The sequence below is a fragment of the Mirounga leonina genome, unplaced genomic scaffold, assembly GCF_011800145.1.
Source record: "Mirounga leonina isolate KUSES-001 unplaced genomic scaffold, KU_Mleo_1.0 Mir_176, whole genome shotgun sequence".
NCBI classification, from domain to species: Eukaryota; Metazoa; Chordata; class Mammalia; order Carnivora; family Phocidae; genus Mirounga; species Mirounga leonina.
In genome coordinates, this window is record NW_023270454.1 from 20,254,655 (window position 1) to 20,278,851 (window position 24,197).

A 24,197-nucleotide genomic window follows, 5' to 3' on the forward strand; every position below is an offset into this window, starting at 1 on the left:
GGAGGGAGGATGTGGTTCAAAGGCATACCAGGAATCTCACACCAAGAATTCCATTCCCTTGAATAGTTTTGCAGTTTATAGTATATTTGTTTTTGATAGGTGCCTTTCTTCATGTAATGCCTGAGCATTTGACAATTTCTGGTAGTAAGGAACAGGTTCAACTAATTTTTCAAGCCATGCTGCTTTAAAAGTAAGCTCCATGAGAATAAGGGCCTTATCTATATTTTCAATCCTGTATTCCCAGAACCAAGGTTAAGACCTGAAAAGTAAATAGGAAATGAGAAATTCATGTATGCTTTATGTTTATTTGTTTGAGTGGGAGAATTCTGTTTTGATTCTACAATTTTAAAAAGAAAATGCAAACAATGAAAAAAATCACTAAATTTCTTTCTCTATGCTTTTATGAAAGTGCCACAAACACCTCTTTTACCTTTGTATACCCATTGCCCAGCATGATGATGCATAGATAGAAAGCAAAATATGTTTTGACACATTAATAAAATAAATTCCAAAAAAGGTGGTTAAAGTTAGAATTTCTTAAGTCCAAAAATCTCCTAGTCGGTACTTATTTAATTTTAATACTAAATATCTTAAAAATGCTAAATAGGGTTTAAAAATTAAATCCTACATATGTATATCTTTATTTTCAATTATTTATACACCTTGGAGTGTAAAAAGTATTTATCAAAATAGATTGTGTACTAGAATATAAAATTAACCGCATGTGAGAATTTCATTCATAAATGGTTAAACTACTCTTCAACCCCTGGTGTTGAAGATTAAATTCTTTGGATATTCAGTTTTCAGAAAGTCTCCACAACTCCAAACACATCCTATTTTTCACACCAGTTAACTGAGTTATCATCTTACTGTCACTTGTAATGAATGGAAAATAGCAAATAAAACAGCAACTGGTCTACTGAAATACCTATTAAAGCTAGTTTAAGCCTGACAAAGAAGAATAGTTGAAAGTAAATTTTTAAATTATGCTTCAGAACACTGACATCTCATGTAATGCTATTTAGGACACAGAGCTTTAGTGGGGCCTGTGGCTTATCCAAAGAAACCCACACTTTGATGGTTTGTACCTTGGGTGCAAACCCATTCTGTCATCCCTCTATATCTGTGCCCATCCAGTGCTCTCTGCTGTCTCCCATTACAGCTTATTTGTAATTGTGAAAATTACCTTGAAGGAAACAGAAGACAGAGTATCTGTGTAAATTACATGATGGTTATTCTTTCTCAGGATACATATTCCTTGTGAAATACCATAATCACCATGGTTCCACAAAGATATAGAGCATTAATGATGTTATTTATTATGTGTTCATTTTACTTTTGTTAAAATTTTACTTTTTGTAAAATTTCTTTGGATGAAGATGAATTGTATTTCTTTATTAAAGGACATTATTATTCAGTAATGCCTATATACATATAAAAAGGCATTCATCATGACAACCTATTTATTAAGAAAAAGTTTGAACACTAAAAAGAATGGAAATGTATCTAATATAATTACAATAATAAGTGCCATTGAGTGAATGCATAATTAGTACTAGCTGCTTTATATTCTGGCTAATTAATCCTCGTAACTATCCTGAAAGGTAGGTATTACCATCCCCACTTTACTTTGAAATGAATTACCCAAGATGAGTTTAAACCCTTATTCCAGACTGTTGGGTAGGTGCTCTGGCAGGAATCAACTATTATGTTCCTTTATATTGCTTGCTGCTAATTGTGACTTTTAGATTTAACTAATTATTTTATATCTTTGCTTTTAGGATTTGATACCAGTATTTTGCCAATTTGCAAGGATTCACTTGGCTGGATGTTTAATAGACTTGACACAAACTATGACCTGTTACTGGACCAGTCAGAGCTCGGAAGCATTTACCTTGATAAGAATGAACAGTGTACCAAGGCATTCTTCAATTCTTGTGACACATACAAGGACAGTTTGATATCTAACAATGAATGGTGCTACTGCTTCCAGAGACAGCAAGGTAAAAGATGAGACACCTACTGATGCAGATAGTTGACCTGCATGTCAAATTTTATCTATCTCTCCATGATTTAAAAAAAAATAGTACATTTTACCCCATTCTTTTTAGTAGATATTTTTCTCATTAGAGTGTTTAATAAAAGAGCAAATAAGCAGCATGTTAAACAATATAACTCTGCTAGGGATACAAAACAGGCTAAACAAGATGAAAATAGTAATTAATATTTCATATTAATGCACTTCATTATAGTTTCCATTATGAACCACCAAGAAGCACATAGAGATATGAGAACATAGATATTAAAAGTAATCATTAAAATTAATTTGCTATCTGCTTTGCCCATGGTGTAAAATAGATGTTTTTTTTTTAACACTATACTGTGGAGTTTTAATGTTCTATTTTGTGATCTTATTAAATGAGCTGAATGAACCATTGCATTCACCATAAAGTTATTTTTACTCATTTGATTTTAAAATGACTTAGCCTTTCAAACTTTTAAAAATAACTTAGCTTTGTAAAAATTCACTAGCATAGAAAGTATCTTGATTCTCTGGAAGAGGCAAGATAACTGGAAGTGTTGGGATGATGCTAGTTCTTTTGGCATCATTCTTTACTGGAAATGCAATGTAACGTTGAAACCATGCTTACATAATCAATCATGGTGATTAGAATTAAGTAGCTAAGGGAAAAAGATCCAAAAAACTCACATTACGATAAAGTTTGCAGAAACTAAGGAAACAATAGTATGCATAATTTTGATGCTAATCTTAAAGAACAAACTGGGAATTAGTCTAATGTGATACACCTGCTATTATTACTTCATTTTAAAATTCTTTATGGCTAAGAGAATGTACAAGCTACATTAAACTGTATTAGTTATTCTCAGCTTTTCATATGAAAAACTAACACCTTATGTGTTAGTTTTAATCTTTAGATTAAAGTCTTTAAGACTTTAAATCTTAATTACTTCTCCACATAGTAATAGTTTAGTAACTAGGGATGAAATGATTATCCATAAATTGATTAGCAGTGAGTCAACGGCAGGATCTGTAGAGTAGTTTAACTACTTACAAATTACTTTAAACAAGGTTTAAAACTTAGATTTTCTTTATTAAAATACTTTGAATCCTACACACACACACACACACACACACACTGTTGATTTTACTAACGCGTATTTGCTTACTAGGTAACTGCCTCTTCTAAAAACCTACATGTTAGTTTTATTTATTTGTTATTTTATTTATTTATTTTTTAAAGATTTTATTTATTCGACAGAGACACAGCAAGAGAGGGAACACAAGCAGGGGGAGTGGGAGAGGGAGAAGCAGGCTTCCCGCCGAGCAGGGAGCCTGATGCGGAGCTCGATCCCAGGACCCTGGGATCATGACCTCAGTCAAAGGCAGATGCCTAACAACTGAGCCACGCAGGCACCCCGACATGTTAGTTTTAATAACTAGTGTACGTTTAAATCATTTAAAAAATAGAAAAGCAAATCCCAGTAAACCACTATAAAAAGGTATGTGGTCTTTTTATTATGTTATTTCAGTTATTTTTTTTTTAGTGTTATGATGGCATATTTAGTGTTTATCCACGAAAATTTAAAAATATTATGAAAAATTCTGGAAGTTTCTTCCACAGAAATAAATACTTTCATCTTGAAACATTTTTGGATTTTGCAGCAATATTTGTAGAACTGATTAAAAGTCCTCAAAGAAAAATTTTGCTTTATATACTTTTCATTTATTAAGTAGTATTCACCCAAAGTGTTAAAATATTTATAGCCATGTGAAGATCTCTGAAATCATTTAATACATGGCAGAAATAAGCAAGTAAAAGAATTTATACATCTTCCTCAAAGGTTAGGAGAATTTGGTTAATTATGTTTACTACTTTAATATACTAGAAAATGTTACAAAAGCTCTATCAAGGTAACTGACAAGAATAAAAATAAGAATTGGCTCATTAAGTAATTTCATGAAAAAGAATAACCATTTATTTAAAACATGTTTTCAAATGTTTCACCTTATAAAAGAATGTGGTTTTCCTCATTATTCAATAAAACAACAAATTCTTTAGCTGTAATTGGAATAAAATATAATATATTTGCCTATATGTTAGAGTAATATGTATAGTATATATATAATATATAAGTAATAGTTATAGATACATAAATATCTTTGCAAGTGATTTTAAATGATAGTTGAAATCTTAATTAAGCACTCCAAGTATACCTAAGTTAAAGGCCAGACAGAGCTGCCTTATAAATAATAGGAAAACTATTTCAAAATCAAATATTATGTGTAGATGAACAGCTGAATCTGTCATGATTTCTCTTGAAAAAAATTTTTTTTTAAGAGAGAGAGAGAAAGTACGAGTGGGGTGAGTGGCAGAGGGAGGGACAGAGGAAGGAGGAGGGGGAGAATCTTAAGCAATCTCCTTACCTAGTGAGGAGCCTGACAGGGACACAGGGCTCTATCTCATAACCCTGAGATCATGACCTGAGCTGAAATCAAGAGTCAGATGCTTAACCAACTGAGCCTCCCAGGCACCCTTCTCTTGAAATTTTAAAATGTTCCTACATACATTGCTTGTAGGTACTCATGTTTATTCTGTGAGGTTATTAATCAAGAGTCAGATTCAAACATACTTGGATTTTCAGGCAATGTCATAGCAAACATATAGAAATATTATTTTTACTTTGCAATAACTAGCCCATAGCAATTAGAAAAACTGCTTTCAATATAATATTGAAACTTCAGCTCAAATTATTCCTCTGGGTTCTAAATATTATATTTAGAGGGCAATAAATTTTTAATGTCTAGTCTGTAATCTCATACTATGTAACTTGATTCCTATTACTTTAATACGTAGCATAAGAGACCCATTATTATTAGGAAAAACAAAAAGATAAATTGGATCAATTTCAAAATGAAGTAGAATAAGCTAATTATTTAGACTTTTCAAAAAAATTACTTTTTTTTTGAAAGATCAGGTTCTTTTTAATTTCTAGAAATAAAAATAAAATCCAAAATGCTAAAAGAATAATTTAACATTTAATATTTTAACAAATATCCATATACCCATCACCCAGAAATAAAAATTGTCAACATTTTATAATATTAATGTCAAGATTTTTTAATTAAAAGCATTATAAAGTTGAAATCTCTTTTGCATTCCATGCCCAATCCAATCTCCTCTCTCACTCTGCTCTGGTAGGCACCATCAAATCTAGTTTCCAATCCACTATTTGTACATTTACATGAACACATTTGTTTTGATGAACAATTCACACTATTGTGTTATTATAAAAATGCATAGGGTGTCATACTGCTTGTACCATTTTGCAACTTGCTTTTCTCCTCCCAAATATCACTATGTTTTTTTTAAATAAGTTTTTCTATTTTAATTGCAGTATAATTAACATATAGTATTATATTAGTTTTAGGTGTACAATATAGTGATTCATCAATTCTATACATTACTGAGGGCTCATCATGACAAGTGTACTCTTTAGTCCCCACCCCTTATTTTCCCCATCCTTCCACCCACCTCCCCTCTGGTAATGCTCAGTTTGTTCTCTGTAGTTAAGAGTCTGTTTCTTAGTTTGTCTCTCTCTCTCTCAAAAAAAAAAATTATGTTTTCTTCAGATTTTAGAGTTCCCAAGGAAAAAGACTTGATCTTATAAATTTTAACTATAAAATATATATTAAGCACTTTGTCTCATTTCCTCATTACACTTTGTTACTTGCATGCAAATTTAATAACTGAATATTGTGAAATTGGTGTAATAATTTTTAAATAATTTGTTAGCTATACCCTGCCTTTTCCCTAAAAAGTTGTAGTATGGGAAAATAGGAACTAGTTTATTGGTTTGCTGTTTCAATAATTTATGATGCATTTTTATATAGCAGGTTTTTAGAAAATGAGCTAAAATACATTGAACTGTTTGAATATTATTAATTAGAAAATATATTTATTATATAAGAATACATATAATTATATATATAATAATACAAGTCAAGATATATTGTTTCTATTTAGAATTTTATATTTCTCTGAAAATATTTTCCTTTAGGTGGTTGATTTTGAAAATAAAGTCATACTTATTTCTAAATTTGTTTATTTTTTAAAAGACAGCATATTAGAAATTATGGTATATTATGTCTTGTTTTGACATTTTATACATACTTAAAGTATCTGAATGAAACTAAAAAAACAAAGCCTGTCAGCATTATTCAGTATCAAAATTTATTTTTTAGATTACTTTTTTAATGTAAAGCTATTTCTCTGTATCCATAGAGACTTTTAAATGAGGGAAAAACATAATCAGTTAATTGTTTGGGCACTAATCCATCAGTTGGATTTACATTGCTGATTTGATTGATTCTTTAAAAATAAATGGTAAGAACCATTTTTCATCATATAAGTATTTCTTACCATTCTTTCTTTTTTTTTTTAATCCAATTCGGTCTCTCTGCAGAAAATCAAGATAATCTAATATCAGTAATTAGGAAAGCCATTCTCTCTCTCCATCTCTGTCCCTCTGTCTCTGCCTCTTTTTTTCTTTCTCAGCATATCCAGATAGATACACATATATGTATCAATATGTATGCTCTATAAAATAAATTAATATATAATGTGTCTTTTTAAGCCATGTAAAGACCAACTTAAGTTTGATAACATAGAAATTATACTTTTTTGTTTAACTATAATCCTTGAAGTAACATTTTTAATGTCATTGCAGACCCACCTTGCCAGACGGAGCTCAGCAATATTCAGAAGCGACAAGGGGTAAAGAAACTCCTAGGTGAGTAATAGATCATTCTTCTGAAGCCTTTATTGCTTACATAAATAACCCCAGGGAAACAGCAACATAAAATCAATATTAACCCAACAAAGATAAACTACACTAAATTTCAGTAACAAAATTTATGAAGTTTTTGAAAGCCATTAAACTTACTTTTATTATCTTACCTATTGAAAGATATTATGTGTTTTATTACCCTAATATAATGTTCATTTTGAAAGTTATTAAGTGAAAAAGAGATTTAAACAATGCTAAAGTTAAAGCATCAGCAGAAACTTTAATTCTAAATTTATTGTAAACAATTCAAGAATAATGGCATGCATATATATATGTAGAGAGAGACAGACAGACAGAGACAGACAGAGAGAGACAAAGAGAGAGAAATGGGTGAAAGATGGGTAAAAGCATGCTCTGAGTACCTCAGGTAAATTTGGACAGACTTTTTAATGTTTTTCATCAGCACATTTTACTAACTTACTTTTTTTGTTTCTAACTTACTTTTAGCAAGTAAATATATGTATTAGATAGTTGATCGATAGATAACAAATTTCACCCAAAGCCTTGAAATATTAAAATAATCAAGAGATTATTAAACTATTATGCATGATTATTTTGTTTATTCTTCTAGAAATACAATTTTTAAATAAACTCTTGTTCAAATAATTTTAAAGAAATTTTACAAAGATTAGTTTGCATGCATAGTTTGCATACATCCTTTATTCAGCCTCCCCCAAAGTTACCATCTTATTATGTATCAAATAACCATTGTCTCTTTGTCAGTTCTAAGAAATTAACGTTACTATGATTCTATTAATTAAGACTTACACTTTATTTGGATTTCACCAGTTTTCCCACTGATGTCCTTTTTCTATTTTATGATCCAATGCAGAATACCACATATGTGATCTTTTTCCCATATATATTAATGCCCTTGAGTATTTAATGGCACATAATAATGTTTTTGAATCTTATTATTATGACATGCTATCTTTGTAATTACAATATTGTGTGTTTAGATGAGTTTTTTTATTTTACTTGAAAATCCATAGTTCAAAATGAAAAGCCTAATTGTTGTTGTAATAAAGATTTTTAGATGTGAGGAATTACTAATGATAAAACTACAATGTGTCATGTTTCTTTTAGCTCTGTTACAAAATGCATGCCATACCACAGCCCAACAGTGAAATAATGCATTCATGCATAGGTTTCTTTGTTTCCACAAAGCAAAATTTATCCATGTACAATGGGAGAAGCTGTTGAAATTCAGTTGAAAAATATTTTAGATTTGATCAAGGATTAAAATTCAAGATTTGATTATTTGAAGTTACAAAAAATGAAAACATACTTAGTGCCCATTTGGGAGGAGACACTTCTATTCTTTTTATATAATAAACATGGAAGTTATAATTAGAAACCACTGAATGCCAGAAATGTTTCTTTTAATTTGAGCAGAATAATGGCACTTATCTGAAAATTGACCAGTTGTTATACAGGAGTAGGGTGCCACCTGTCCCCATTTGTGGGGCCAGTCTTGGTTGATGTCTGTAGTTCTAGTATGATTCTTAACAGTGCTCTCTTTCATTTTCAAAGGATACTGGCATAAAGTATAAATTAAATGGTCACACTAACTATACATCATAACGCTTTTATGTCAAATATATTCAAATTATGGTAGCTTTTTAAGAGGTAGAGAAAGAATGGTGAAAATCCATTAAATCCATGGAAGATTTTCCATATTGGTAATACTCTACTTCATTTAAAGACCAAATCTTTCAAAAGATTTACAATTTTAAAATTAAATTGATTATATATCAGAATTTTGGAACTTTTAAAGAGATAAAATTATGATCCCATATGGTTATGAAACTAAATGAATGGAAAGAATTTCATGTTTTATTGATTTATCCTGCAGTTTTTTTTTTTCCTTTCACTAGATAAATATAGTGTTATATATATATTGGTCACTGAGGAAAAAAAATAATGGTCAGGAAAGACAAGAAAATTTTCTACTTTCCTAAACCTTACATTGTTGTGTTGATGTAAACATTGAAGAAAGTGAATTCACTTCTAAATTATCAATTAAATGTTTATCATTAGCGATGTGCCAGATACTATGTTAGATATTGTAAATGTGAAAATAAATGTCTATCATTCCCACTAGACTGACTTTAAGAGTTGTTAATATAACAATCAAAACCAAGAGAACCTAGAATTCCCAATATAGAGGATATCACAGTGTAGCGGTGGAAACAAGCAGTGATAAACTATATACACACACACACACACACACACACACGACATCAGAAGTATAACAGAAATCCTCCAGGTTAAGAGAAGTCTTCACATTATGGGTCATATATAAGTCAAGTCTTAAAATATAAGAGGGAGGGAAGGAGGAGGGATTACAGATGAGAAAAAGATAAATGAAAAGATGAAGCAGTATTGAATTTGGGGAAAACAGCCTGATGTGGATGGAACGAGCTTGGAATATATGAACAAAAATTTGGGGAAATTAAAGTAAAAAGTTGGCAGCGATGACGGTAAAAGGTGTGGTATGCCATGCTGAGTGGTCTGGATGATTTAATACACATGGCATTAACTAGGTTCTAATCCTCTATTATGCCTCTGAGAACATATTGCAGAATTTGCTTAACAAAAGAGACATAATGGCCTGCTCCATGACAGCAGTGACCTTACCTATCTTGTTCAACATGAATCACTAGTTCTCAACCTGGAGTGGGAACTCCATGCATGTATGTCTTGAGTGAATTAATGCATAATTGGTGACCATCAAAAAGGAGTGCAACTTATTTATAATGTGTGTGTGTGTGTGTGCTTCACAGGACAGTACATCCCCCTATGTGATGAAGATGGTTACTACAAGCCAACACAATGCCATGGCAGTGTTGGACAGTGCTGGTGTGTTGACAGATATGGAAATGAAGTAATGGGATCCAGAACAAATGGTGTTGCAGATTGTGGTAAGAAGGGTTGTTTATTTAATCATTTTTCAAGCACAGGATAAGTTCTTAAGAATCTCATTCATTTGTTCAAGCTCTCAATGAAGACATACTCTACGCAAAGAATATTAAATATATTGGGAGGAGGGATGGCAAAAATTGTCATTTATAGCATATGAAAAACTTGCATAAATAATATATGGAATGGCACAACTTGGGTATTTTAAGATGGGTTCTTTTCACTACTCCAAACACAGAAAGTATGTTAAGTACCTCCTGTTTTCTTCTCAAGTAAGGCAGACCCTTGTCATCCACTCTATTCCAGGTCAGCTAACCCTAGCGTGTGCTTTGTCCCCATATAGCACCCTTTTGTCTCTATACCTTTGGAGAAATTGATTTAGGACGTATGCAGGCAAACTCACAAAAGAAAGGCTAACATTTTAAAAGTAAAGGACCATCAGTTGAAGCTATCTGAGCATATTTCTTTATATTTGGGTGGAAAAAAACATAGTTTAAATGTTTGAACGGTAATTATAATTAATATTCTAATTATTTTTATGAATAAGATGTTTATGTATAGACCTAAAAATAATATTACAGTTAAATTGAGCATCACATACATGTATTTTAAAGTTGTAAATGTGGTATCTTTTTTATTTCATAAAATATTTTTTCAGAATGCAAATATTAAATGAGTATTTTTGTTTGTACAATGGTGGTTTTCATTACAAAAGCCACTTAGCTGTACACACACAAAAACACAACATGCACACTCACATGCTCATGTACACACATATGTACTAGGAATTAATGGATTATGTCTCAATTAATATACATAACCAAAAATGAGAATAAAGTTGTCTCCTTTATACAATTTTTTAAAAAATATTTTATTTATTTATTTGAGAGAGAGTAGAAGCAGGGTGGGGAGGAGCAGAGGGAGAGGCAGACTCCCCACTGAGCAAGGATCCCAATGCCAGGCCTGATCCAAGGACGCTGGGATCATGACCTGAGCCGAAAGCAGACACTTAACTGAGTGAGCCACCCAGGTGCCCTCTTTAAGGCAATTTTTAAACTGACAGACTGTGATTGCTTAAAAATATAAATGCTAAACTATATAAAGGTAATCTCATCTAGTGCTTAAATGCCTCTTCTGCATTTAGTTATTCCATAACATTTTTAGTAGATTGGTTTTGGTTTTCTAGCCAGTGTTATTAGATTTAAGTAGGATGAAATAGTATTCAGTACATGCTTAACATAACTTTAACACATAAAGAACATATCTTTCTAATATATAATTTAAAATGCCTGCATTATTAATTACAACAATTATCAGTGATGCCTGTGATGGATAAAGAATTTTAACTTTTTTAATGTTGTAAATAAAAGTTATATTGGAGATGAATTCAATGAGTGAAGAGGGAAATTGGATACTGCATACTTTCTAGAGGCTCTAGAGGAGAATCTGCCTTTTCCAGCTTCTGTAGGTTGCTCACATTTCTTGGCTCATGGACCCTTTCCTCCAACTTCAAAGCGAACAGTGCTGCATCTCTTTGACTCTTTGTAGTCACATCTCCCTCTGACTCTATCTGGGAAAGGTTCTTTGATTTTAAGGATGCATGTGATCATCTGAGCCCACCCAGATAATCCAGGATAATCTCTCCATCTCACGGTCCTTAATTTAATCACATCTGCAAAGCCCTTTTACCATTTAACATCACATTCACAGTTTCAGCAATCAGGAAGTGATGATCTTCAGGGAACAATTATTTGCCTACTACTCTAATAGAAGAAATTTAAATTTTTTTGTAAATTTCAACATTTCACATGGACTTCTATAAAAACTGAGCTGAGATCAATATTACTGAACTGAAAATATTGCATATCAGATCTCATTGGTTCTGCTTTTTAGCACACAAACTTCCACAAATGATAAAGAATGGATTTTTCCTTATCTTTGTTAAATAAGTTAGAGAGAAAAGTAAAATTTTATTAATTTGCTTAATTTATTTAAAGATTTTATTTATTTATTTGTCAGAGAGAGAGAGAGCGCATAAACAGGGAGAACGGTAGGCAGAGGGAGAAGTAGGAGTCGGTAGGCGTTGGTGTGGGACTCAGTCCCAGGACCCTGGGATAATGACCTGAGCTGAAGGCAGACACATAACTGACTGAGACACCCAGCATCCCTAATTTGCTTAATTTTCATCATAATTTTATATCCCCCAGAAATTATCCCACTACTCAGGCAAATAACATTAATAACATTAATGCTTACTTTTTCCCTAAGCTATTGATTTTGAGATCTCTGGAGATTTTGCAAGTGGAGATTTCCATGAATGGACTGATGACGAAGATGATGAAGATGATATTATGAATGATGAGGATGAAATTGAAGATGATGATGAGGATGAAGGGGATGATGATGATGGTGGTGATGATCATGATGGATACATCTGATTGATGAGAGCTGAGATCAATATATTCTACATTTCTATTATTTACAAAGTGGTAACCTATTGGAATGACCTTCTTGTCCCAAAACAAAATGATTCTAAAACTCACATATATTTTGTATAATTATTTCAAATATTGGAGCTAATGTCATAGAACTTCATGTTTAAATTAGAATCATTTACTTTGATTTTTGATATGCCTTAGAGAAAAAGAAAATGCATATGGAGTCTAGCCAGACAAAAGAAAGTTAGGAAGAACTACTGACATAAACAAAAAGTTTTCACAAGAACAAACTATATATATCTCCCACAAACAAAACAACAACCAGGGCTTGAGGTTGTATATGTTATTTTTCTGAGAGAGATTCTAAGTTGAATTTACAATAACTTATTAGTGGCCTGGGTCCCAAGGATTTTATAAAAATAATCATGACCTTAACTGCTATTCCAAGTAGCATCTTCCCAAACGTACAGTGAGTGAGGGGATACCACAGGGTAAGAAAAACAGTGACAAGTGTAGAGTCCTCCATCGTGTTTACATTAATAGTGATGCTTTCAATTATGACATTACTCTGGATATGCTAGGATATTTTACAAAATGGCAAGTACAGAAAACCATGGATTCTGAAAGTTAAAACCTTAGTTGTCCTTTCTAATTTTTATTTTAATTCAGATAGCATTCTCACGTAGATTTTTTTTATATTCTTAAACAGCATGATTTCTTTACCTTTCTAGATTTCTTTATCTTTCTGACCAGCAATTTAGGGTGCAAAATTTAAAGTAGGAAGACAAAAGGAAAGATTCATTTGAATCCACATTTTCACAAGAGGTTTGTCATTTGCCTCAATACAAATTTAAAAATCTTAATTCTTATTTTATTTCCTATTTTAGATAAAAATTTGCATTTAATCCTAGAATTATGCCATTTTTATTACTAGTGTCGCAACTTAGAGACTGTATTGTATGGTGCCTTGCAAAATAGAAATAGAAAGGTTTTAGCATGCATACCAATATAGGATATTAGGCAATATATAAGCACACCTAATTAACAAATTAATACCAGTAAAGGTACTGCTGCTGGAATGAAGAAATGGAATATGTTTCTTTCTTTTTTCTGTTGTTACATAATTGCCATGTGGACTTGTTTATGATTATTGTGTAGAGTAGCATTTAAGATTTAACTGTAACAAAAATTACTTTAAGTGCTGTATTTAAGTTAGCATGTTAATTAATTGTGTAGACATTTTGGCAAACCATCACTTTTAAGTATATCAGACCTATGGTTTTGTGCCCATAATACAAATGGAAAACCCTATTGAATGTTGCACATTGGTATCATAATTTAAACAGTGGGTCAACTCTTCTCCCAATATACAATTCATTAAAAGTAAAATTGGTGAATTATTTCCATTTGATTTATACACACTAAAAAATAAACTTTAATGTTGACTTTATGTAATATTTAAAGTACAATGCATTTTCTTTTTTTTACTGTTTATGTATAGTTTACAAAATAAAGAATCTTGTAACCAAATTAAACTGTTCCTTAATGATTTTCGGGGTTATAGATAAAAGCATGAAGGGTTCTTAATATTTTCCTTGATTTTTAAAATGAATACATCACAAACTAGCTAGGAAAGTTTTTTGAAAATTTTGAATTTCAAAATCAGAGTTCTTGGCATTTTGGATATTGTTTTCCCGTATATGTTAAAAAATGATTTTTGTATGTTCATTTGATTTTTTCATTTGACATAGAATTGCAAAGTTTTTGTTGAGGGTGTTATTTTTAAACCCATTTTTGTGATATCATAATTAAAATATTGAGCTAAATTTCTATAGTGACAGCCTTTTTGAAGAGTGATAGAATAACCTTATCTACTTAACAAATGTATAAGAATTTTAAAATATAAGTTGTAGATGGTTGGAAGAGGAAAAAAAACCTACAAATTCTAAATAGAAGTTTAGTAAATGGATTTAAAGTAGCAAATATAGTGGCCTTGAAATTAGATATTTTTTTTAAATTAAGCTATTTTTTAATTATCTTTCAGGCTTCCAGGAAAGCAACCAATTCAACAGTAAATATAAAATTGAAAATATTTACCTTATTAAACTTTATATAAAGTACATGTTTGTGTACAATATATATTTGTATATATGTGTATAAAATTCTATCTGTGATGTATATTAGGTCTCTTGAGCATCCCTTAATTCATTTTGTATATTTTAATTCAATACAACTATATTATTTATTTATTCCAAAAATATCAATATTGAGCACTGACTCTAACCCAGGCACTCTTCTAGGCACTGTAGATTCACTGGTGAACAAAATCATTATGAAATTAACATTCTAATGTGGAAGATAGGTGATACATTTAGCCCCAGCCCATAACATAATGTAATTGCATTCAGTACTGGAAAAAAATCAAACAAGCTATTTCTTAGATTTCACTTGGCTAAAAAATGGTGTATTTTGAACCCTTAAAAAGAATCCTTGATACAAAATCAAAATTTTAAAGGAGCATTTTTGATTAAAAAGAATCAAACTACTGTAACATTTGTGCTTCTGTGTATGAGAGGCAGGACCCATGTAAGTTAAAAATTACAAGACAGTCTGAATCACAACAAACTAAAATTTAAACTCATTAAAAGAAAAAAATAGAAACATATAAATAAAATGTCAAAAGTTCCCGGCATGTCAAAAATCTAATGTGGAAATTCATAAATGCTTTTTGTTGTGCATACCTGGCATAAAAATGTGGATATGTTACCTAACACTATCCAGGGAACAAGCTGAATTAAAAACAAATGTAAAACATTTTAACGTTTATCGAAAGGACATGTAGCCTAAAGCAAACCTTGTATTTCTGCCAACCTTTTAACAAAATAAAGTCAATTAAGCCAAAAAATCAAAATCACTAGAATTTTCTAATTAATTAATAAAACAGATACATACTGAGTTCTTTATTTTGAGTATAAATATTTACATATTTTCATTTTATATGAAACTCAAAAAGATGTGAAAAGTAACTCACAAAATAAACATTGATTCATACGACCTGCTCATAGCTTATTTAGAGTGGATTTAGAAAGTTTTATAAGAAAACATTTGATTTGAAATGAACATTTTGATGACATGTTTTGTATACAATGATACTGTGACTGTAGGCAATAGGTCATTCGGGGCTCTATTCTTAGTTCATTTGTGAGACCACTAATAACTGGGGAAAAAATGGAGAAAGAAAATCAAACCAAACAGAACTGTCATGAGTAATGCACTTGCTTTGTCTGATACATAAATGTATGTGCATGTACACATGTACATACACACAATTAATAAAATTTTTGTCTTGGATTTAAAAAACAATGGCTAGATCAATTCACATTTATTTCTCTTTTGCTTGTTCATGATAAACGAAATATAGTGGAGCATACCAGATTTCTCAGATGAAGTAAGAAAATGCTAAAATCTATTATACCAACAATGGTACAAGTATATAAATGAATAATAATATGAGCTCCCTGCAGGCTATTTTTTTAAACATTTTAACTGATATTTAAAAAAACATAACTGATATTGAGGTTAATGAAAAAAGCATTTTCATTCATACTGGTACACATTTTGATATGAAATAATATCAGCTTTTTACTTCTATGTTTTAAAAATATTTTAAAAATTGTAACTTGACTTCATGTAATTTTATCAATGATTGAGTCAATGAACACTTTAAAGAGAACATCATAATGTTAGCTATAAACAATACTCATTCCCTCCTGGGGCAAAGCAATTTGGAATAGTCTTTTTAAATAATCCCTATTTTCTCTCCTCAATTGTATTTGAATTTCTGCCATCTTTGTACTACCTAATGCCTGTTTTACCTTATTTGCTGTATGTTTCAATAAAAAGCTTAACAAGTAAATGAATATAAATCAGTACATCATGAAACACGAATTAAAATGACAAATTGAAAAATTATAGGTGAAAAAAAACAAAAAAATTCATCAACCTGTACACCCCGTCATACCCATATTCAATTCTTTCAGAGATATCCTTGGGAAATTTGTTTTTAATATATATATTTTCAATTTTTTTTAATTTTACTTTATTTTATTATGTTATGTTAGTCACCATACAGTACATCATTAGTTTTTGATGCACTGTTCCATGATTCATTGTTTTCGTATAACACCCAGTGCTCCATGCAATACCTGCCCTCCTTAATACCCATCACCAGGCTAACCCATCCCCCCACCCCCCTCCCCTCTAAAACCTTCAGTTTGTTTCTCGGAGTCCATAGTCTCTCATGGTTCAACTCCCCCTCCGATTTCCCCCCCTTCATTTTTCCCTTCCTTCTCCTAATGTCCTCCATGCTATTCCTTATGTTCCACAAATAAGTGAAACCATATGATAATTGACATTCTCTGCTTGACTTATCTCACTTAGCATAATCTCCTCCAGTCCCAACCATGTTCCTGTAAAAATTGAGTATTCATCCCTTCTGATGGCTGAGTAATATTCCATGGTATATATGGACCACATCTTCTTTTTCCATTCACCTGTTGAAGGTCATCTCGGCCCTTTCCACAGTTTGGCTATTGTGGACATTGCTGCTATGAACATTTGGGTGCATATGGCCCTTCTTTTCACTACATCTGTGTCTTTGGGGTAAATATCCAGTAGTGCAATTGCTGGGTCATAGGGTAGCTCTATTTTTAATTTTATAAGGAACCTCCACACTGTTTTCCAAACTGGCTGTATCAACTTGCATTCCCACCAACAGTGTAAAAGGGTTCCCCTTTCTCCACAATCTCTCCAACATTTGTTGTTTCTTGCCTTGTCAATTTTTGCCATTCTAAGGTGTAAGTTGGTATCTCAGTGTGGTTTTGATTTGAATTTCCCTGATGGCTAATGATGATGAACAGTTTTTCATGTGTCTGTTAGCCATTTGTGTGTCTTCTTTGGAGAAGGGTCTGTTCATATCTTCTGCCCATTATTTGACTTGATTATTTGTTTTTAGGGTGTTGAATTTGAGAAGTTCTTTATAGATCTTGGAAATCAGCGCTCTATCTGTAGTGTCATTTGCAAATATCTTCTCCCGTTCTGTGGGTTGCCTCTTTGTTCTGTTGACTGTTTCCTTTGCTGTGCAGAAGTTTTTTATCTTGATGAAGTCCCAAAAGTTTATTCTTGCTTTTGTTTCCCTAGCCTTTGGAGATGTATCTTGAAAGAAGTTCCTGTGGCCGATGTCGAAAAGATTACTGCTTATAATCTCCTCTAGGATTTTGATGGATTCCTGTCTCACATTGAGGTCTTTCATCCATTTTGAGTTTATCTTTGTGTATGGTGCTAGAGAATGGTTGAGTTTCATTCTTCTGCATGTGGCTGTCCAATTTTCCCAGCACCATTTATTGAAGAGACTGTCTTTTTTCCATTGCATATTTTTTCCTGCTTTGTCGAAGATTATTTGACCATAACGTTGAGGGTCCATATCTGGGCTCTCTGTTCTGTTTCATGGGTCTATAGGTCTGTTTTTGTGCCAGTACCATGCTGTCTTGGTGATCACTGCTTTGTAATATAGCTTGAAATCAGGCAACATGATGCCCCCAGCTTTGTTTTTCTTTTTCAACATTCCCTTGGAGATTTGGGGTCTTTTCTGATTCCATACAAATTTTAGGATTAATTGTTCCAGCACATGGAAAGTTCCATGTGTGCTTGAGAAGAATGAGTATTCTTTTGTTTTAAGGTGGAATGTTCTGTATATATATATGAGGTCCATCTGGCCCAGTGTGTCATTCAAAGCTCTTGTTTCTTTGTTGATTTTCTACTTAGATGATCTGTCTATTGCTGAGAGTGGAGTATTGATGTCTCCTACAATTAACGATTATTATCAATATGTCTTTTTATTTTGATTAACAGTTGGCTTATGTAGTTGGCCGCTCCCATGTTGGGGGTGTAGATATTTACAACTGTTAGATCTTCTTGTTGGATAGACCCTTTAAGAATGATATAGTGTCCTTCTGTGTCTCTAACTACAGACTTTAGTTTAAAATCTAATTTGTCTGATATAAGAATTGCTACCCCAGCTTTCTTTTGAGGTCCATTGGCATGAAAGATGGTTCTCTATCCTTTCACTTTCTGTCTGGATGTATCTTTAGTTTCAAAATGAGTCTCTCGTAGACAGCATATGGGTGGGTCCTGTCTTTTTATCCAATCTGCAACCCTGTGCTGTTTTATGGGAGCACTTAGGCCATTCACATTGAAAGTGATTATTGAAAGATATGAATTGATTGTCATCATGTTGCCTGTGAAGTCCTTGTTTCTATAGATTGTCTCTGTAAATTTCTGTTCTATATCACTCTTGGGGTCTTTCTCCTTTTATAGAACCCCCCTTAATATTTCTTGCAGGGCCAGCTTGGTGGTCACATATTCTTTCAGTTTCTGCCAGTCTTGGAAGCTCTGCATCTCCCCAGCCATTCTAAATGACAGCTTTGCCGGATAAAGTATTCCTGGCTGCATATTCTTCTTGTTTAGTACCCTGAATATGTCTTGCCAGCCCTTTCTGGCTTGCCAGGTCTCTGTGGATAGGTCTGATGTTATTCTGATGTTCCTCCCTCTGTACATAAGGAATCTCTTCCCCCTAACTGCGCTTAAGATGGTTTCCTTGGTTCTAAGATTTGTGAGTTTTACTATTACATGCTGGGGCATTGGCCTATTTTCCTTGATCTTGGGAGGGGTCCTCTCTGCCTCTAGGACATGAATGTTTGTTTCATTCCCCAGATTAGGGAAGTTCTCATCTATGATTTGCTCAAGTATATCTTCTAGTTCTCTCTCTCTCTCTCTCCACCCCCTCAGGGATCCCAATAAATCTGACACTGGAACATTTCATGGCGTCACTTATTTCTCTAATTCTGTTTTCATGGATTTTGAGCTGTTTCTCCCAGGCCTTCTCTTTTTCTTTCTTTTCTATGAATTGGTCTTCTAGATTACTAATTCATTCTTCTGCCTCATTTACCCTAGCTGTTAGAGTATCTAGATTATACTGGATCCCATCAATAGCATTTTTAAGTTCTGCCAGTTCAGCTTTCATTTCTGCCCTTAGAGACTCTATGTTGCCATTAATTGATTTCTCCATTCTAGCTATCCTCTTCATAACTGTTACCCTGAAGTCCATTTCTGACATCTTGGTTATATCTGTATCCATTTGTAAATCTGTGGCAGAAGTTACAGTCTCTGTTTCCTATTTTGGGGGTTCCTCCTCCTAGTCATTCTGTTGATGGGTGGTTGAGGGAGTGTACAGAGTCCAAATTGTTGACCATAACCCAAGCAAGATACACCTGTTTTCTAGGGACTTTAGGGTTGATGGCCTCTTGTTCTCCCAACCTGTCTTCTGGAGGAAGGCCCTGCCATGCTGTTACTCAGGCAACCCTGTTTGGGCAGAGTTGTCCTGCCCCCTGTGGGGGGAGGATGGGCTCAGTGAAAACTGGTTTTTTGTTCTCAGGTGGCTTTTCCTAGTGGTTTTCCGTGTCTCTTCTGAGAGTCAGAGCAGAAGAGACCGTTTCCAACCCTCTGCCTGAGAGAAGAGAGATTGCAATCTTTTTTTCAGTGAGCTCTCCAGGCCACACTATCTCTGTTTCTGTCTATGCTGCTAAAAACTGCAGCATCCTGGGTTGTGTGGCCCTCAGCTTCCAGGTCCAGGCACGTCTCTACCAGACTGGTCTGCGAGTCTGTGCCTGGTCCCCAGTGCAGAAGGCTTTTGCACACCAGCGGTGAAGGATCCTGAAGTCTTCCTCCCCCTTCCATTTATCTTCTGATATGTGCCCGTGGAATCATGGCTCACCGCTTCATACCTTGAAACCAACCACCTGTGATATTCTGTTTGTAGAGATCCAGTTATATCTTCTTACATCTCAGGCTGATTTCGTGGGTGTTCAGAGTAGTCTGGTAGATATCCAGCTCAATTCAGGGGACCAGTTGGAATAGGGTCCCCTACTCCTCCACCATCTTTTCCTAGTCTTCTAGTCCAAAAGGCGTCTTTTAAAAAAATCTCCTTCTAGTTCAGTCCTTCTTGGTGTCTGTTGTCCAGGAGAGTGCTTCAGCTTCTTTTCTGGTTTCTGGGATTTTCACAATGGTTTCTTGTCTATGGATAGTTGCCAGTTGTTCTTGTGACAGGGACTGAAGCTGAATTACTACAAAATCTTCTTAATTGCTAGGCTTGCTCATTTCTGATCCATTCTCCACACAGTGCAATATACACTGCACTCTGAAGCAGACAGATCTTTCACTGAGACACATTGGACAACATTCACCGCAGATCAAGATGCCATTTTTAATATATCTTTTAATGATGAATCACCCTCTCAATCTTTAAACACATAAATACACACACACACACACACATACCTAGGTTTGAAATCTATGTCTCACATTCCTTATCAGTCAAATGTGGCTTAATGTAATTAATCCAAGAAAATTGGTGTGAATATTATATGAATAACACATTTAAAGCAGGAGCATCATGTCTGTCGTATAGTAGATGCCCATTAAATGTTATTTTTTTTCTGTCAAGTCTTTAAAATAGGATAAGAATAGATGTATTGAAGTTTTGAAAATATACTGACAAAATTAGTTTCTCTTTTTAAAGCTTTTCCCACATCCATTTAAACAGATAATCCAGTTTACAATATCTTCATATACTAAATAGGGGTAATAAATAGTGCTTACATACATCACAAGGTCATTGTGAGGATGAAAATCAATTACTTCATGGTATCTGGAACACAGTAAATGCCAAATAAATGTGATTATTACCATTGTTATAGGCTCATGGCATAGCAAGATCACATTATTTTTTTTTAAATAAATCCCAAACCCAAATATCTTAGCTAGTTGGCTTTCCTAAGTATTTCTTCATTTTCCATGAGTAATATTGACTAGCATCTGTGTACATTTACTGCGTGTACCATACATTAAATGCTAAATACATTAAATCCATACAATAAGCTAGAAGAAAGGTATACAGTTTTATATTAGAGGTAAAGTATCATAGAAATCACTAGTACTCACTGTACCCAATTCTCCTCTCCTTCCGGTGTACATGAGGCATCTTCCTTCTTTTTTTTTTTTTTTCCCTCACAGTCGAGTTGGAGCCATGTGACTAGTTCTGACCAACTGACAGTGAACCGCAGTCACCTGTGGTGCTTAACAGGACAGGTGTCGTCTACTTTACAGGCAGTTGAGATTACACAGTGATGGAGCTATAACTTCAGCCCGTGTTTCCCATTTTCACTGGTCATTTTCTCATGTCATGCTACTTTCCACGTTTCAATCAGTAATAATTATACAAACTACTGCCTTATTCTTATACAACGTATAACATATTTGTAAACATCTCAAATCCCTCTAAAGTGAAGCAGAGCATTGATAAGTTAATTCAGTTGATCAATGACACGTATTTGTATGGCATATAGCACTACAGGAAATGCAGCTTCTACAGTCAGAATTCCTGAGCTCATTCTGGTGTTGCTGAGTGACACCGGGCAAGCTATTAACTTTGCTGTATCTCACTTTCTTCACCTGTAAAATAATAATAGCGTTGGAATGTACCTGATAAAACTATGATGGAGCTTTAGTGAGAATCCTAGTGAAACACCTAGCTCTAAAAAGTTAGTTACATAAAAAAAGAGTATGTAGAATGGTAAAAAGCATGGATACCATAGCCTAACTGCCAGGTCTTGAATCCTGTTCCACCACTCACTAGGTGATCTTAGGCAAGCTATTTGACACCTGTGGCTCAGTTTTTAGTAAGCACTAAATAATAGTTACTACCAAGAAGAGGAGAAAGAAGAAAATAAAATCAATATATTAGCTGCTATTTTTAGATCTATCACATTTTGTTTTAAGATGGGAATACAGAGATTGTTGTTCTTGTTTTCTCTTCTAGGAGCCTCTAGTCCAGAAAAATTAGGTGACCCTTGAACAGGACTGAGGACATCAGTATGGAAACTAAATCACAAATTTGGGTAGCATCAGCTCAGTGCAGTCCAATATTAACTTGCTTTTTTTTATTTCATCATGCCTTTTCTTAAAATGTACCTTTTGTTTAAAGACTAACCTTTCTGAAACATTCATTATGTGGAGTTTAAGATGTTCTTCTTTTTTTAAAGGATATTATTTCTTTTTATTTATTTATTTATTTATTATTTTTTTAAAGGATATTATTTCTTTTTTTAAGATTTTATTTATTTATTTGAAAAAGAGAGAGAGTGAGAAAGCACAAGCAGGGGATGGGGCAGAGGGAGAGGGAGAAGCAGGCTCCCGGCGGAGCTAGGAACCTGATGCAGGGCTTGATCCCAGGACCTGGAGCTATATTTGTATCAGCCTCATAACTATAGGAGCAATGAGTGTCTGTATCAATTCAGTTTAGTTTCTAAAATTTGTGATCATTTGAATAAATGTATATTTTCATGTCAGTGTATGTGTGTCTCTGGTCTTATTTATTTATTTTGATCGAGGCTTCCTGGAAGGACTATTTAAAATAAAACTGCATCCTGACAACTTAAAGTGAGGAGGAACAGAAGATAATTAATAAGGTTAAGTATTTCCTACATTAATTACTATATAGCCTTGGAATTTATGGATTTAGCATTCAACATTTGAAGTATTCCACATACAGGCATTTTTAACTGGAATCCCTCATGCTCCTAGGCAAGTAAGAATACATAGCTCTTGACTAGTAACAAAGCCTGGCATTCACCCACCATCCAATTTCAAAGTAGTTTTACAAGAGCTATCTCTTCGGTTTTGAGGAATTCTCACGTATGTTTTAATCCCACTTTATGAAAAAAAAAAAAAATCAAACTGTAGGGTGTCAAGGAAACTTTAGCAAATAACCCTAAAGAATGTTGAGTGTGTACCAACCACCTGCCAATAGTGGCTAGTTGTGTTCATAATTATCCCTAATAGGAAGTGACTTCACGACTGGCATTAGCTGGATAATAACTTATTCTCTAGTCTGATTATGGAGAAGTTGTGCCAAAATCTGGTCTAGAATCTTGCAAAAGAAAAGCACAATTGATACAGCAACTCAGTCATATTCTTCCAGAGGTGGCTGCAACCTGAGCCTCTTTAATGCCAGGAAAGACACTATCATGTGTTGCAAAAACAACCTCACTCTGCCCATGTAGTGCCTCAGGCACACTATTTTTAGGGCTGGATTTGATGGAGCTCCACTCAAAAGAGTTGTTTGTTTAAAACATGGTCTAGGATATACTGTAAGGGAAAGCTCTCAGTGTTTATAAATATCAGTCTCTATTTTAATTCTTCATGCTAAAGGGAAAAAAAAGACAAATAATGAAGTCAAAATGAAAATTAAATTTTTATAATAGCTGTTGTATTATATTGCAGTAGTACTTAGTTAAAAATATAACATCTCTACTAATCACTTTCAAAGGACATTCCTAAGGCATTATTTATGCATGTTATTATGGATGTGGCTACTTCCAGATTTATAATATGAATCTTTCATGTCTCTCATTTCTTTGACTCCTCTTTCTGACATCTGGGAATGAATATGATACATTAAAAAAAAAAACAAAAAAAACACACAAGTCAGTGCATTTTACATTGGTCAGCGCCCAGACAAGAAGAGGTTAATATTAATAGATACAATTAATCTGGAATAATTATATTGCATTGTCATGATTCTTATAATCTCTGTGCCCCAATAGCATATATCTTCAAACAAATGACCCGTATAAATGGAACTCCAAATGCAGAACACATGCCCTTAAAAAGCAAGTCTTTGTGGGAAGGAATTCAGTGAATATTGACATCCCTTTAAGAGAAAGAGAAAGTAGTTGAGTCCCTGGGGCCAGACATGAGCAACAAAGGGAAGTTCTCAACAGTTACCAAAATAAATAAAATCAAAGCCATGTGATTAATATATTAATGAGCCTTCTTTTTTCTTTTTCAACT

At 33.2% G+C, this 24,197-nt stretch overlaps 1 protein-coding gene across 1 annotated transcript in view; it reads left to right on the plus strand.

Moving 5' to 3' along the window:
- Window positions 1-12,230, plus strand: part of SPOCK3 (SPARC (osteonectin), cwcv and kazal like domains proteoglycan 3) — a 477,033-nt gene extending 464,803 nt beyond the window's left edge. The window contains exons 8-11 of the mRNA XM_035022754.1: window positions 1,782-2,003; window positions 6,751-6,813; window positions 9,657-9,794; window positions 12,061-12,230. Of these exons, the coding sequence (XP_034878645.1) occupies window positions 1,782-2,003; window positions 6,751-6,813; window positions 9,657-9,794; window positions 12,061-12,230 (593 nt within the window). The remainder of the gene's footprint in view (window positions 1-1,781; window positions 2,004-6,750; window positions 6,814-9,656; window positions 9,795-12,060) is intronic.
- The last annotated feature ends 11,967 nt before the right edge of the window (window positions 12,231-24,197 follow it).